This window comes from Daphnia magna, linkage group LG9 (genome assembly GCF_020631705.1).
Source record: "Daphnia magna isolate NIES linkage group LG9, ASM2063170v1.1, whole genome shotgun sequence".
Lineage (NCBI taxonomy): Eukaryota > Metazoa > Arthropoda > Branchiopoda > Diplostraca > Daphniidae > Daphnia > Daphnia magna.
Genome location: NC_059190.1, coordinates 4,186,448 through 4,202,078, shown reverse-complemented (window position 1 = coordinate 4,202,078; position 15,631 = coordinate 4,186,448). Strand labels below are relative to the sequence as shown.

The 15,631-nt window shown below is 41.8% G+C and overlaps 1 protein-coding gene across 1 annotated transcript; it reads right to left on the bottom strand.

The window, feature by feature from the left end:
• Positions 1-451: 451 nt before the first annotated feature.
• LOC116929960 (pituitary homeobox 2) lies at positions 452-9,549 on the bottom strand. Its single transcript, XM_032937296.2, is given in 4 exon segments — positions 452-1,884; positions 5,197-5,292; positions 5,294-5,499; positions 7,894-9,549. Coding segments are annotated over 4 exon segments (1,644 nt in total). The 5' UTR covers positions 8,495-9,549; the 3' UTR covers positions 452-1,143.
• Between the last annotated feature and the right edge of the window lie 6,082 nt (positions 9,550-15,631).

The window sequence follows — 15,631 nt, the reverse complement described above, 5'->3', positions numbered from 1 at the left end:
TCGGGAGCCCACGTCTTTGTGCATATAACCTCCAGCAAGGGTGTTGCCGTGGGCTTATGTCAATACAAAAGCTGTCACCTTTGATTCTCGACGCACTTCATCACTGCAAGCATCTAATATAGGAAGCTGCACGCGCCCTACTTCGGTACGTATGCTGCAACAACCTTTTCTTTTTTTTTTTTTTTTTTTTTTGCCAGCCATCCCGCAGAGGGAGTGCGGGAAACCATCCGGGAATCAAAGTTTCATTAAATCAGGAAAGTGTTGGGTGTCCGCGTTGCATCTCTCCGGGCGTCATTGGCTCTTGTCAACTGGGCTCACTATATAGCCTTCACTTTGACATTTTCAATACGTATATTGCTCGCTATAGATCTTTGCTGCGTACATATATCAGGTTTGGCGGTGTTGTGTAATATGCTAATGGAATGAGACAAAGACTCTCGCCGTGCAGATATTGGTTTCCGAATGGATTTTATTCATTTTTGCAATCAAATACGATGAAATATTGGACAGCTATTATTTTTTTTATTTTTTCGTTTGTATGCATTGCACGATGCTATCGTATTAAATTCGAATGGTACGAAATCATAAACAGTCGAGGGAGTCGATATGATTTAGACATGCGATTTTTATTATTACTATTATTATTTATGATTTTTTTTTGTCTTTTCGTTTTTTAAATATTATCGTGTATCAGCTTAGATGAAGAAAAATAAAAACAAATTGGGGAAAAAACTATTACAAAACAAAATGGGTGACAAGACTCCAGCCAAATATAGCCATAATGATTAGGACAAATTAAAATTTATGTATACGGTATAGACATTCAGTTGCACGGGATTGAAATTGCACGATGAAACCGTGTCACTCACGAATCACAACAGATTGCATGGCATTTCCCAAGAAAGAAAACAATATCAAACGCAGGTGACGAGGGGGAGAAATTGCGTAGACCGACGTGCTACATATTTACATCGTCAAATTTATTGATTGGCCAAGAAACTTCAGTTCTGTATTCCATGTAAAATAAAGAATGAAATGGGCCTTGATTTTTTGTTTGTTTAATTATGTCTAATTAAGAAATCGTTATTCGTCTTTTTCGAGCCATTACAAATAATGCCTGCTGACTTTTAAGAATAAGAATTATTAGACAGGTGAGCGATCAGCGCCTGCATATTGGCACGCAGCTAGCGCGGCGTTAGAGCGCGGACTGCCCGGTTGCTGGCCATAGCCAGAAAGTAGACCGGATGAGCTATTGCTACTACCGCTGCTAGTGCTGCTACTAGAGCTGCTGCCACTGCTCGTTTTGGTGGCGCCGTTATTATTTGACTTGCTGCTATTGAAACGTAAAGCGGCTGAACTGATCGATGTAGGAACAACAGCTGATGGCGTCACTGATGGCGGAGGAGGCGGTGGAGGTCCGCACTGGTCGCGGTAAGATGCGTAATGATTGGGTGGACTAGCGTAATGCTGCATACAAGGTCCAGCCGCTTGACTCGCCATACCCAGAGAGTTAGACATGGTGGCCATTGTCGACATTCCGATGGCGCTACTGTTGACCATTTGACTGACGGGAGCGACGGGATTGAAGCCGGCCGCACTAAGTGGCGACATGTTTACCGAGTTAAGTCCCCATGGAAAATTTTTGGCTGTACCGGCTAGTGGACTGGGCACTTTTCCAGCCCAACCGTTGTAAGTCGGCGGGGCATATCCAGCAGCGTATAGCGCCGCCTCGTCGGCTGCAGCCGCCGCGGCTCCAAACGGTTGCATCAGGCCGTTGAATTGCGGAGTGAACGACGACTTGAAATCAGCGGCCGCAGCAGCCGCCGCGTTCATTGCGTTGCGTTCCCGTTTCCTCCATTTTGCGCGTCGATTTTTGAACCATACCTACGGCAATAAGAATTAATAAGAATTGAATTATCCGTCAGTTATTGTTTTGCCTCTGTAAATCATATAGGCCTCTAATTTAAGTTCTTTATCATTTAGCTAAGCTACGTTAGCTAGCTGAACAGGTCGGATTCTTATTTTTAAATCAAAAACAGAGTGGAGTCAATTGGGTCGAATCATTATGGCGACGTGACTGAACACTTGTACCTGCACGCACAATTGTAATCTTTATAGAGATGTAACAATAGCTTGAGCAGTCCTTCTGTTGATCCGTTTCACGCTGACCATAATCAGTATAAATAACAAGAGGAATTAACTTGTCTATCTTGTTTTCCCTTTTCGTCTGTCAAACGAGTGTTCAGTAATGTGCTCGTCTTTGATGATGCGCCGACGGGCGCGGTATATAAATCATAGTCGACTCAGAAAGCGTACACACAACAGCGTTAGTTTTTTTGTAAGTCAACTCCAACATAGCACCTAGCCCCGCTGTGGCGCGTTTGACAAACAGATAAGATTAGGAACACACCACTATCAATGATACCATGGTCAACATGACCGTAAAAACATACACACGTATACACATCGCTACACGGTTCAACTAGAAGAAACTGAGGTAGTGACGACGGCTGTGAAAGGGGAGGGGAGAGTCAATATACACGTCACTAAGGGGAAGGAAAAGGGAAAAACAGAATAGAAATCGAATGAATGCGCGGACGCTTGCAAGACATTTTTTTTGTTTTTGTTTTACTTTATCTTCACAAGCAGTCGATATTTGTTGTACGTCACTTATAAATTTTAATCGGCTATTTCTCTTTTGTTTGGGTGTATGTATCTGTTTTAGGTCACTAGGTCTATATGATTTATGAATGATGGCGCCTGCGTCTACAATTGCAACACTTTAGTCGCGTTAGTTAAATAGGTGCACGCTAATCTGTTTCAACAGAGGGAAATCACACTACCGTTGGACGTGGTAATAGTTTGAATTTTTATCTGTTTTGTCGCCTAATCAAACGGGACCTTTACATTTCTTTCGTCACGGCTTTAAACGAAATTAATCGTTTGAAAGGGGTGCAATTGTGTGCTGAAGGCAACAATAGTAACTGATAGTTCCTGTTTCAGGTTGTTGAATGCTCACTTTTTGTTGGGTTGCGTCAGTCTCTTTTGTTTAATCATTATACCTTATTTTCTTTCGATGATAAAACGAAACATAAAAAAATGTGAAGAAATCGCAAGCAACGTGAGACTAATTCTTATCAGCTCTGACGTGCTTTGACAGATAGATGGGAAGTGTAGAGTAGTTAGGTCTTGCCCTTCCAAGTTAAAGCAAGAAATGTTCGTTCATGAATGCCTTATTGACAGAACAGTCGTTTTATTGGCGTCCGCCCTAAGTCAAGTTCACAAATGAGCGATCTCTGTTTGCATTAGTTTGTCGGAAAAGGCAATCACGTTCCTTATATCGTTTATCCTATAATATGGATACACACACACAAAAAGAAACTATAAAACCATTTGTTTGTAATAACATCAGGATAAATATAACCTGAATACGACAAGTGTATAGGGACTAAAGTCAAGACACTTATTAGCTCTAAACAAGTATTTTGTGCCATGAATGGGAATCTCGACGATTGGATCACACAGCTTTCAAAATATGTCGCCCCATTTTTAGATAGTGTGTTTAAGTGATTAGACAGGTTTAAAGGACAGTCCTCGCAATAAGGCTTACATGGGCTTATAAACTCCCATTAAGATGGATATACACCTTGACGGACGAGAAATAATACGAGCAAGAATTATCCGGCTATATCCAAGTAAAACTAGATCACAAATGTATAGTCTACGCGTTTTAGGCCTACACACTATGATCGCATTACAAAAGTCTACCACGTTAAAGAGGTACTATAGCAAATAATCATTACGCATCTTGTTACGAATATGACAACAAATAGGGAGGGATGAAATTGCGAGGACAAAGGAAAAGAAACGAAGCAGATTGATCTAGTTTCACGCCGCACAACCTCATCATCATAAAAGTCTGTTTCGACCAACCAGCCACACACATCAATGACTTGATCTTGTTTTTCCAAGTCACTAACCATCTGTAAATGTGTATTTATACACACACACACACACACATAACAGGGTAACACACGTATACAGCTTGAGGGGAATTTAAAGAGGGTTGTGCCATGAAGGGGATTGGGATATATACGCGCTGTGATTGCAACCGACACAATAAAGTCCGCAGCATTACACCTCGCTCCCCTCCTCCCCTTCTTATGATGCTAGACCCTCTAGGTCTTTATATGTATATGCCGTAGTTCATCCACATAGAGACGCACCAGAAAAAGGCAGCGTCAAAGTGGAAGCTCGTTGTGGTTCCTCAGACGACACCCTGGGGAGCGCCGTATGTATACAAAAATACGTGTATGTCTTTGTGTGTTTGTGTGTGTGAGAGAAGCTAAACTGGGCTGCGTAAGGCGTTACTCAGCACCCCGAAGAGAGCAGACCGCAATTTGTGCAGCATTAGCTTTTTATTACGTACTGTCCCATTCAAACTCATATTTATAGTTTTTCATTTACGTTGCTATAATCACCAGTCTATGGCTAGACCTGCAATACTTCCACCTCACAATAGCTAAATTCTTGAATAAAAAAGAAAAGATTTTTGTTGTTGTTATCAAACAAATGTTTAAGGAAATGGACGCAAATACACCTAACGAGAGTCTAGTGCGACTGTTATCAAGTTGTTAATGTGATAAAATGTCGTTCAGCGTCAGTTAGCAAGGTAAATGTTTTAAGCTAATCCAACAATTTTGAAATGAGTGTAGGCGGCAAGCCAAGCCAAGCCATATTGGTATAGTCTACGCCGAGAACACAACTTGAACCCTGAACACAACTTATTGGTCAACATGAAACTACTTTTTCGATACAGTTTTGTTGTACAGTGACAAAGAAGGGAGGGGAGGAAGCGTTTCCGATGTTCATGTTACCTAAATCTCCTTTTTTGTGCTCTCCTCTTGTTCTCGCTTTTTTTTCCTGTTCTTATCGTAGACAACAAGCTCAAAGGAAACAAACCGCCCTTGCTTTTTGACAACATTTGGGGTAAAACAAAAACTGAACTGTCAACCGCCAGTTCGTTTCGAAGGGTCACCTGATTATCATTTTCCTTTTTTATTACTCAGCTTCTGTTTTGCCTTTGTCTCTCTTACTGGCCTACACTTACTGTTTTTATAGATCAGAATATTAAAAAGAAGGTTTTAAAAATAAGCTATTATATTTAATTAGAATGAATGAATATTTGCTGCTTACCCTGACTCTAGGCTCAGTCAAATTCGTCCACATGGCGATCTCTTCACGAGTGCTCATGTCGGGATAGCGATTGCGAGTGAAAGTGGCTTCAAGCTCCTTGCAGTTGCTGCGAAGTGAAGTGAGTCCTCTGTCGTCTTTGGCGCTTCTTCCGGCCATCCTTATCCGTTTCCTCAGTTCCCGAAGCCACTGCTGTTTGCTCGTTGGAATCAGCCACCAAGTGCGAGGGTTGCTGTTGTTGTGGCGGCTGCTGGTGATGATGGTGCGGGTGTTGCAAAACTGACGAACTGCCATTCTTATCGGCCTCTGTTGAAACAATCCATCATGTTATGTCGTCGTTGAAACAATACAACGTTGTTGCATCGAGTAAAATATAACGAAGAACCGAAAGTTTCCGCTACACGTTGCGGATGAAAATGGATGTTATTGTTGTTGTTGTTGCTGCTGTTTATACATGCATAGGGTCATGGGCCTATAAGATGATCTCTTAAGTAGTGACAACAGGAAATTGATCCCAAAAACTTGTCGTGTCCACTGTCATTTAACCATCGCTCTTATTCCTATTTTCACCTCCTGCCTCTTCCTTTCCTGCAACTGTCTATTGCTGTTTATAGTTGGGGAAGTCTAGTTGACCACTGGCCAGCTGTCGAGTCAGTTGGAGGAAACCAAAACATAAAAGATCTCACCTAGTGATTATTCTGCATACGGGGCAGCATTTGTACTTGAAGGGTAACAATGGTCTTTACTTGTGCTCGGTGTATATGTTTAAACATTGGATGAAAGGGTGAAGGGGATAGCCAATGCCAAGGGATATGTTGCTGGCGCACGCGCATTAACGCGCGTGCCCAAAGTCCAATAAAGTGGAAAAGTGGCCTTTCCTTGATGGCTAACTCTCATCAAATGGCCCCTTCCGCAATTCTTTCAGCACAAATTTTATGGCTGCAAAAAGCTACCTTTATTATCGCCATATTTTTCTCTCATTAGTCAGGGGGAAATCGAGCCCAATATATACCTGGTTGGAAAATATATTCGCCGTGGATCCCTGATAGAGTGAGAATAATTAAAAAATTTTATGACGAATGCTCACACAAAAGTCTGTAAAAAAAAAATGCAAATCTATGTCCTTGCGATTAGCAATTGACACTATAGTCGGGCGCAACACATACGGTCTCTGGTTCCAGGAAGGAGATATATATATTCCTGTAACGGAAGAGCCGTTCCTTACTGAGAATCGCTTGAGTACGTTACGTGTATTTATTTCCTTCCCCAAACCGAAGCTGAGGAGGTATGTGTTATGACCTCTTCGTTTGGTGTTCTCCCTCATTGCCGGCTACCCTGTACACAGCGATGGTGAGAAAACCATTAGCGGTTCCTATTACGTCTTGACGGCCTTGTCTTTGACTTGGCCATGCTGAGAAAGAAGTGCTCTTGTTGAGTCGCATTTGTCAAATTGTCAACTGAACAGCTGAACGTTGCCGCGACCGGCTCGTCATTGCAGGCGCGGGGGACAAGGGAAAGAGAGAAACAAAATACCTCGGGACGATGCTACTGTAATCCTCACCAATGTCGGGTAGAACACGCGCGAACACATGTCACACCGTACACTTACGAACTGTATAGACGAGCCATTATTTTGCCTTCCTTTTTTTTGTTGAAACATTTCTATTCAATTTCACGACCGGGAGAAAGAAGAATTTCCTCAACAGACACTTACTAACACAGAGATCTGTTTTTTTAATCAACAGAAATTGTGGCGTGTAGTTGAGAATATGGCATTCGTTAGAAGATTAATGATAAATAGCCCATTGACATCAAAAACTGTTTTACAGTGGGCTACAATGATGGCCAACCGGCATTTACAGTTGCAAAAACTTGAAAACGGCCCACGGTTTTCAAACTTTGGTTAATAATGGGACCCAATTGGATGCCATCCAGTAGACAACTTCAATGACTTGTATATCTAATGGAAGTTCCTCAACTTGATAGTGCTACGATACCGTTTTTACTTCGTACATACAATGTTCATCTATCTCAATAGCCTATATCATTTAATGATGTATCTCCGTCGGCGAAAATACCAATAGGTCTATCTTTATTTTTTTTAAACGCTGTAGGAGGCCTTATTCAGTTCGAATCTCTCGTTCAGCATTCTTCCAAACAAGTGGAACTGTATACTTGACTCCAAAAGACCTTGGATTTATATTGGCTCGTCAGTCGCTATGTTGATGATTTGATTTTGACCTGTGCACCTAATGATTTTGCTCTCGTTCCTTCGCCGAGGTACCATAGAGAAAGAGACAAAGAGACACAGCAGGATATATATATATATATAGGCCCGATAGCCAATATCCGCATATTAATGCATTATCACGGTGACAAATTGGAAACCCACAATATCTGCAGCAGGTATCGAAAATACGCATGTGAGGAAGCTATAAACGTATCGGGCAATAAACATTTTGCGGTTCATTTCGTTAATTAGGCTACTGCTTTTACGAGTTTTATGAAGGACAATCGAGGTAGAACAAGTCAATTGGTTAATATATATATATATAAAGAAGACTAGGTGTAAAGATATAGTAGAAATAAATCTCTTCATCATAATTTGACTCAAATTCTATAGGCGACCAATTTCTCAATACCATGAACATGCTATGCCATTTCGAAAGCAAAGAAAATAAGAATTAGTGGAAAGTCTACCTCGTTTGATTTTGTCGATGGACGATCCAGATGCGGTGGTCGGTACAGGACCTCCTAGAGCTCCACTGTGTATGGGCCTTCGGGAATGATTATTGCTGGCGTTAGCAGTGGCCGCTGCCGCCACGGCCACCGCCGTCGCCATCGATCCCATCAGATGCTGAGGGTGGTGAGGATGGTGGTGGTGTCCAGTGCCTGCCGACAAGAACGGCGACGATGAAGTCGACGTCATAAACGAAGATACATCGGCGCCGTTCATTGCAGCCGAGAGATGGCGGGCCGCGTGATGGTGATTAGAATTCAAAACATGATGTTGATTAAGATCCAGCGATGATTCGCCGCCCTGGTGGACGCCAGCACCCGTCAGGTGGTGATGATGCAATTGATGATGATGGTGCTGGATACTCTGCAGGTGATGATGATGGCTCAGCTGGTGGTGGTGATGATGAGCCGGTGCGTGTTGGGCGTATGAGACCGGGATGGATCGGTGATGATCCACCGATCCGCCACCACCGACTCCGGCCACCAAATCTTGTAAGCACAGCGACTGATCGGATGTCAAGTTACCGCCGCCGCTGTTGGAAGAATTATTGGCAAGTTCCATCACGACGCAGTCGCTTTCAAAGGCGAAAGAAAAGAAGAAGACGAAAAAAAAACCACACTTGTAGAAAGTAGAAAACTTCCTTTTTCTTTTCCTTTTGTTTGTTTTTTTTTGCAAAAGGAGGAAGAATTACACGTTTGTTTTGTTTTCTGTCCTGTTTTGCTTGGGGTGTTATGGTCGTCGGGATTGAAGAGTGGTGATGTAAAAGCACGCAGCAGCAATTCAATGCCGATCAAGAAGGACTTTAGAAATAAGACCCTCGAAAAGCTTTTCGGTGGATCTTTGGGTCGGAATCTCGGGTTCAACTAAACCACAAAGCTCCCCCTCACGGTTGGAATTAAGCTGGATTGTGCGTTGACGGTCAGGCAGCCAAAGAGTGTTGTAGTAACTGAAGCGGCAGTCAACAGTATAGCTATACGATATGGAAGAGTCACTAGTTCGCTAGAGCCTGTCGGATGAACGGACAAGAGGCAAGCAAATGGGAGGAGCTTGTTGCGTCGACGTCGAAATGACTCGCCAACTTGGCCAACGCCAATACCAACAGCAAGAAGAAACAAGAGCTAGCAGCAGCAAGACGATGGAAACAGTGAAGTTCAATCGTCCGTGCAAGTTCAGTGTCACAGTCAAAGGAAGAAAGTTTGAAAAGCTGCTCTTGCCAAATGAAATCAGTTGCGGCTTTTCGTAAAGTGGATTCGAGATCGGCACAGGACAGTCTGAGAACTGCTTGTACGAGTTAAAGCCCGACAAGTCACTGGAATACGTATGGCCTCCGATATAGGCAGTGGCCAATGTCGTGAGTCTATGGCCTATAGTACAAAAAGCCAGGCACACCGAAATACACACACACACGCACGCACACAAGGAAAAAGAAACGAAACCAAGCACATGCACACACACACCAGTGATGAGGCGAAGCTGTGCTTCGAATGCGACGGATTAGAGGCGAGCTCACTCTCTAATCTGACCGGGCTCTGGCTGCGATTTAGAAACGAGACGCAGCTAATATATCATGCCACCTTCTAGGCTACCACCCTACCGGCCTAGGATATACACACACATACACAGAGATATTTACTGTACACACCCAGCAGGAAGCATATCGGCTCGTGAGGTGTTGGACTGGTCTTGGCTGCCGGTGGGCAGACCATATCGACTCGGCGTAGAAATAAGCGCAAAAGGATCTAACCACTCCCGACTCTTAGCACCGCCCATCACGTATTGCCTCTTGCAAGCCCCCCAATTCTTAGTCAGCTGTTTACAACGGGGCTATGGCTGCCCTGGATGACGCTCCCCGTTCAGTGATTCGTGTCGACCAATAGCAGCCAACGGAGAGGCCATTGAGTAGGCGGAGCCTGGAAGCGGTTTCGCTCTTGATCCCTTAGAGCTTTTCTTATAGCCCTGTAGATTTGACTGCTCCTTCTGCTGCTGCGCGCCATTCTTTATACATATATATCATCAGAGTTACAGCGCTTTCTCCCTGCTGGTCTCTTTTCTCTGTTATTCATGGCCTTAGCACGCACGCGACAGAGAATGGAAAGCGGGATCTAGTGGGATTTAGGACCAGACATTTGCCGACCATCTTTTCCTACTCTCCCCCTCATCGTCTTTCACATACACACACACACACACATATATATATATATATACTGCTGTATGTATCAGCTCTGTGTTTGTGTCAAATGGAGTTTTTTTTTCTTTTTTTCATCGCATTGCTCTTATGGTAGTACCTACACACACTCCACTATTGCCAAGTTAAAGTGTGTAGATCTCTTCCCCTTTTTTTTTCAGTTATCAAACAGTAGAGACATGGACGTTGAGGCGTGTCGCACTTCTAAATTCGGGTAAAGAACACACCAACCTTATACCTATACGGAAAAAAACTAGTTCGGAAAAATCCGCTTTCCTGTACACTTTAGGCTACTCGTTAGCGAAAGCTAGACTCAAAATCAATACCAACATAAATACAGTTCCGAGTAAACATGCTGCAGCAGAATGCAGCCGCCAAATGTCACAATGCATAGGCTTGCTTTCTTCATTTTCTTTATTACTCATTTGGTTTGGAGGGAGGAGGGTATAGGAGGTTTATGGGCAATTTTATGAAACCGAAAAGTATTATAGTTTCCAGCCAACAAGATTGCGGATTTGTGGCTACCGTCCTTTTCCATCGGGACCAAAAGGGCAGCCATTTTAAATAGTAAAATGAACATATCGGAAAATTTCTTTATAAAATTATTCCGTGCTTCCTTTACACTTTTCAACAACATTAGGGGAAAATTAAGAATAACTTTTATTTTTTATTTTATTTTTGCATTCCTCGGCGTTAATCCTTTGCTTGTAGTATATAGTCTAAGCAATATTTTAAATATAGCTATATAGGTTACAGGCGATAAGGATGTGCTTTAAAGGACTTAACAGAGACACGTAAAACGCGCAATAAAAAAGGTGGGACATCATTTTGCTTGTAGAAAATGAGAAAAGGAGAGAGGAAAACTGAAATTGTTAGCACAAATAGAGCCTTTGCAGCCAAAATCAGTCATTGTTTTACCGTCGTAATATATTGTGAAGTTAAGACTTCAATATGGCCTTATATTCTCACTTCCAAATGAGAAAAAGCTGTAACGGAGAAGCGGGGGGCAGTTAGCAAGAGCCCGATGTAATGTAGTCAGTTAAAGGCTTTACGCGGTTATGAAAAATGGGTCTATAGAGCACGGAACGGTTTACTATTATTTCGTCGTCTGTTTCCTACATCATTTACTATCGTCTTGATCATTTCGCTTACGGTGACTTAAAGCATTTTGCTGGCTTATAGTTGTTCATCAGACAAAGAATTAAACTATAGGCCTATATGTTACACTGCCGTTTGTCAAATTTCATCCGAGGTCTTGGAGTCCTATAGCCTCCATCATGAATATAGACCCTTCACGAAGACAATATACAGCAAACGCACATTGATATTGGACTTTCTTGATTAGACAAATTATGTAAGCTTCATTTCATAACCCCTTAATATACGTCCGCATCGTATGACGCGATTACTAATATTTCTGCATCATTAAAGCGAATGAAATAGAAGCTTTTTCACATATGACTATAGGTATACTTTTATGACACGAAAAATTAGCATTCTAAAGCGCTCAAATATATGGATTTTTATTAGTGGACGTGAAAACCCAAATTTTCTTCTTGCATAGTAATACCTGTATGTGCTCAAGCGACACATTCAGTTTAGCAATGGGGAAGGTGTTTTTTTTTTTCTGTAGCATAAACATTAGGCTACCTAAGTATGGCTGTATTATATTCATTATAGTATTTTTAAAGTGTAAGCCTCACGCTTTAGTGATAACGGTGCCTTGTATAGACTATTGAATTTTGATTGGAAGTATACAGATTGTTTCGATTAAATTTTTTATTTCTCAAGCTTTGACTCTCCGGACCAACAAAGAATTTAGTATATTCCACTGGGCCCGGCTGAAGCCGCTGCAACTCCATCAGTCTGGTGAAAAGGAAATGTGTTGAAGCGCAATGAAAGGCCAATTTCGTTCATCAGTCGGCTGGAGAGAAACTGGCAGATATACAGCAAGTGCATTCTGCAGCCTCTGTGATAAATGAAAGTCTTGGTTGAATGACACTTTAGATCCGCAGCCCTCTGAGGACATATGAGGGCTGACAGTAAAGCCTTTTTTTTTTTTTTTTTTTTTTTTTTTTTTGATTGAGTAGCGGAAAAAAATATAGGATGACACTGATAGAAGAAAAATCATTTTATGAGGCTCACTTGGAGGCACAGGCTGGCCCTTTCCCAGCATCACTGTGCATACAACCCTCACGCGCGCATCGCGGAAGACATTACAAAGCGAGGGGTGCGGGGTCCGCCTTTGACATGTCATTATGCAATGTTGTCTGTGTCTCAACTGTCAGCAACTGTCGGGGTTAATCAGCTGTGCAGGTGAAATATAACAGATTATATTTGAATGATTTAACGTGTCTGGATATCTTTTTTTTTTTTCATCTGCGGAGGTTGTGTGAGGCCGTCAGCTATAGCCTATAGCTTTTGTGACTGCTGCGCCTTATCAGTCAGTGAGAAAGAATGGCGGATGATGGGCGGAGGGTAAAATGGGGAGAGAGAGAGAGAGACAAGAGCGGCGGGAGAGACGTGAGGTGTACTGCGCGTGTATCCGAGTGGAAAATGGCCGACACTTGCTCTGTTCCCAAAGCGCGGTACAGTAGCAGCGAGGGGAGGAAAGAAAACAAGGGGGGAATTGAGAAAAGGGAGGAGGTATCGTAGTGCCATATCTTTTTTTTTAATTATTATTTCGTCTTTCCGGATCATTTGTATTTAAAAAAAAAATTTCACAATTTTTCTCATTTATCAATGTCGGCTAATTGAGTTCTATTCACAACGAACGTGTTTGACGTTTTTTAACTGTTTTACGATGTTGGGCCAAATAATAACAAAAAACGCGGAGAGAAACATCAGTGTATTTGCAGATATTATTTTATTAACTGTGGTTTATCCCTTTTTTACCCATTTTATATCAGATTAAAAGATAAGACTCTTCTTTAGTAACAACCCAACATTACAAAATTAGACATCTTTGAATGAGGGGTTTGTAAAACGATAACAGTGTCTTAGAGACTACATGTGAAACCTTGTTTAACTACCTAAGAAATTCTCGGATAAGTGGCAAGATTCTAAGGCGAGGGAGCCCTTTTAAAGTAAAAAAAAAATGTTATGGGGGGGTGGAGCAAGGGATGTAAAGCAAAATCCTATCTAAACACCTTCCGTATAACAAAATGCTGAGAGTACCGTGCTGAGTGCTACGGCGTGGGCGGTTGGTTTGTATTGTAAATGCCTGTCTCTGGGCTATCGAGCACGCGCCACTGTGAAAACAAATCTCGTTGCTTTAGATTTGTAATCCTTTGGTTTTCAATCCAATTTCAAGAACTCTGAAATCTATAGCAAAGACCCATTATTTCCACGGCACTCGTCAATGTATAACAAGTTTTTTAAAATATACAGCCTACAAGCATCGTGCAAAACTATATAAACACTTCAAAAAGCCCCATCAGAGCACAAACAATTTGATTCGCCTTCTCACGACAGCAGTGCTATATTTATCGATCGATAGAGCCTATAAGGGTGATAGCGCGCGAGTGTAATTTACAGTCGAGGTAAAACGGTACGACAGGCTCATCTAAAATCGAGGAAAACCGAGAGAAGTGTTGTTCTCATTTTATTTGAACAACCAGCAGTTTTTGGTTTCTGTGTGTAATCCACAGGCTGTAATACGGTAGGTAAACAGAGCCATAAAACTTTGTGTAGAGTTCGGGTCGGCGGCGGCACGATTTTGTGTATACATTTTACAAGCGTTTCATTATTATCCGTTGGTAATCTCTGTAAGTAACAATCATGGTTACGAACCAAATATCATACAAGATGCACAACAAATGATATTTCAATGCAGTCTACTTCAACTGAGTCGTATTTCAACAGTCGTACAAACCACCGGGGCTTTAATGCTTACCAATCAGTGACAGTATACTATAACAAAGACGTACTAATATACAGAATAGGCAACAGCTTGCAGCAGCTCTCTAACATTGTTTTTATATTTGTACATGAAGCTTTATTTAAATGTTGAAAGAGTTTCAAAGATAATCGCCATGGGTTTTTTCGATAACTTTTTTTCTCGTCCCGGGTGATAATTTACACAGAAGATGTATGCAAGAATTACCAGCACAGATTCCTCAGCTGATCGTGGCTGAGCCTGTTTTAAGTGCATTGTCACGTAAGCTTCTTTCACGACCTGTCATTTCATCGTAAGACTAGAACTATAGACCACATCGTAGGTTTCATCCTCAAGTTCTTCTCGGATCATCAGATCTCGTCCGCTTTGCCACAAATCCCGTTATTTGTAGCGAACGTGTCGAAAGGATTTTGAGGTCCATTTGAAATAATCTGCTTAAGCTAAAGGCTCAATATTGTCATGAAATATTGTTTTTACGCATTACCGTCAATACAATATTGATGGCGCTCATCACATAACAATTTCTTCGATGTCAGCGGCATAAGAAAACCACACTTGTTTGCTACTTTTAGTACTAAACAGATTTTAGATTAAACCTTAGAAAATCCGCCGAACGACTGTCTTTCAACGGCAAGTGTATTTATTACACTAAGGAAGACTTGAAGGGCTTCTTGGTTCTTTTGCAATAGCCTATAGCACAACATCTAGAGAAAGCAAGGGAAGGAAAAAAAAACAACAACAATTAGGGACAAACAAATTGTTATCAATCGTTAGACCGTTGCAGAAATCTTATTCTCATGCAGATCGTCTTTCACTATAGGCCTAGTATGTATGAACCCCTCGTTCATAAGACTATCGACGTTTGGTTTAAGTTTCAGTATAGCCCTCGCGTGATATGTGTATATATATACTCTGTATTCTGCTATATGTTTCAACCTAAGCCACCCCACCCTTTGCAGCCATCGTTCTTAATCCCTAGCCTGGATCAACTTGGCTTTGCGCGCGGGCGGGTTGTGTTTTTCCTCGTTAAAAATCTACTCCAGCAGCCACCGGATGGACCACCTGGACACTTTGGAAACCACATCAATCTCTCTGCTCTGAATTGTCTTCCGTCGTTGTCTCTCCTTGTTCGCGTATACATTATATGCTAGCCGTTCAATGAATGCAAGATAGACTGGCACTTCTGAACTCATAATGTTATAAAGCTAAAGGAAAAATATCAACGGTTCATATTTTGAAAATCCTACGCGAATGGGTTTATGCGAACCATTGTCGATGTTGTACAACAGACGTTCGATTTAATTTATGATTTTCCAGCCTATATGGCGTATTTGTAGGAGGATCTGACGGCAACACGATGTCCAACAAGAACCATAATGTATTGGATCTCGAGAATACATGCAACAATGAGGCAGAAAGCGGATGACACTGCGACATCCTTTTGTATAGTCACACCCTCTGACACGCCTACTTGAACAACAATTCCCAACAAAAGAAAAGAAAACGCTGGGGGTGCTATGAAGTGCCGTTTATACAAACAGTTTTTGAATAAAAACAAAGTCCTGTTTTGATGTTGTAAGTGAACAGTAGCAACAAAACAGGGAGAGCTATTTTT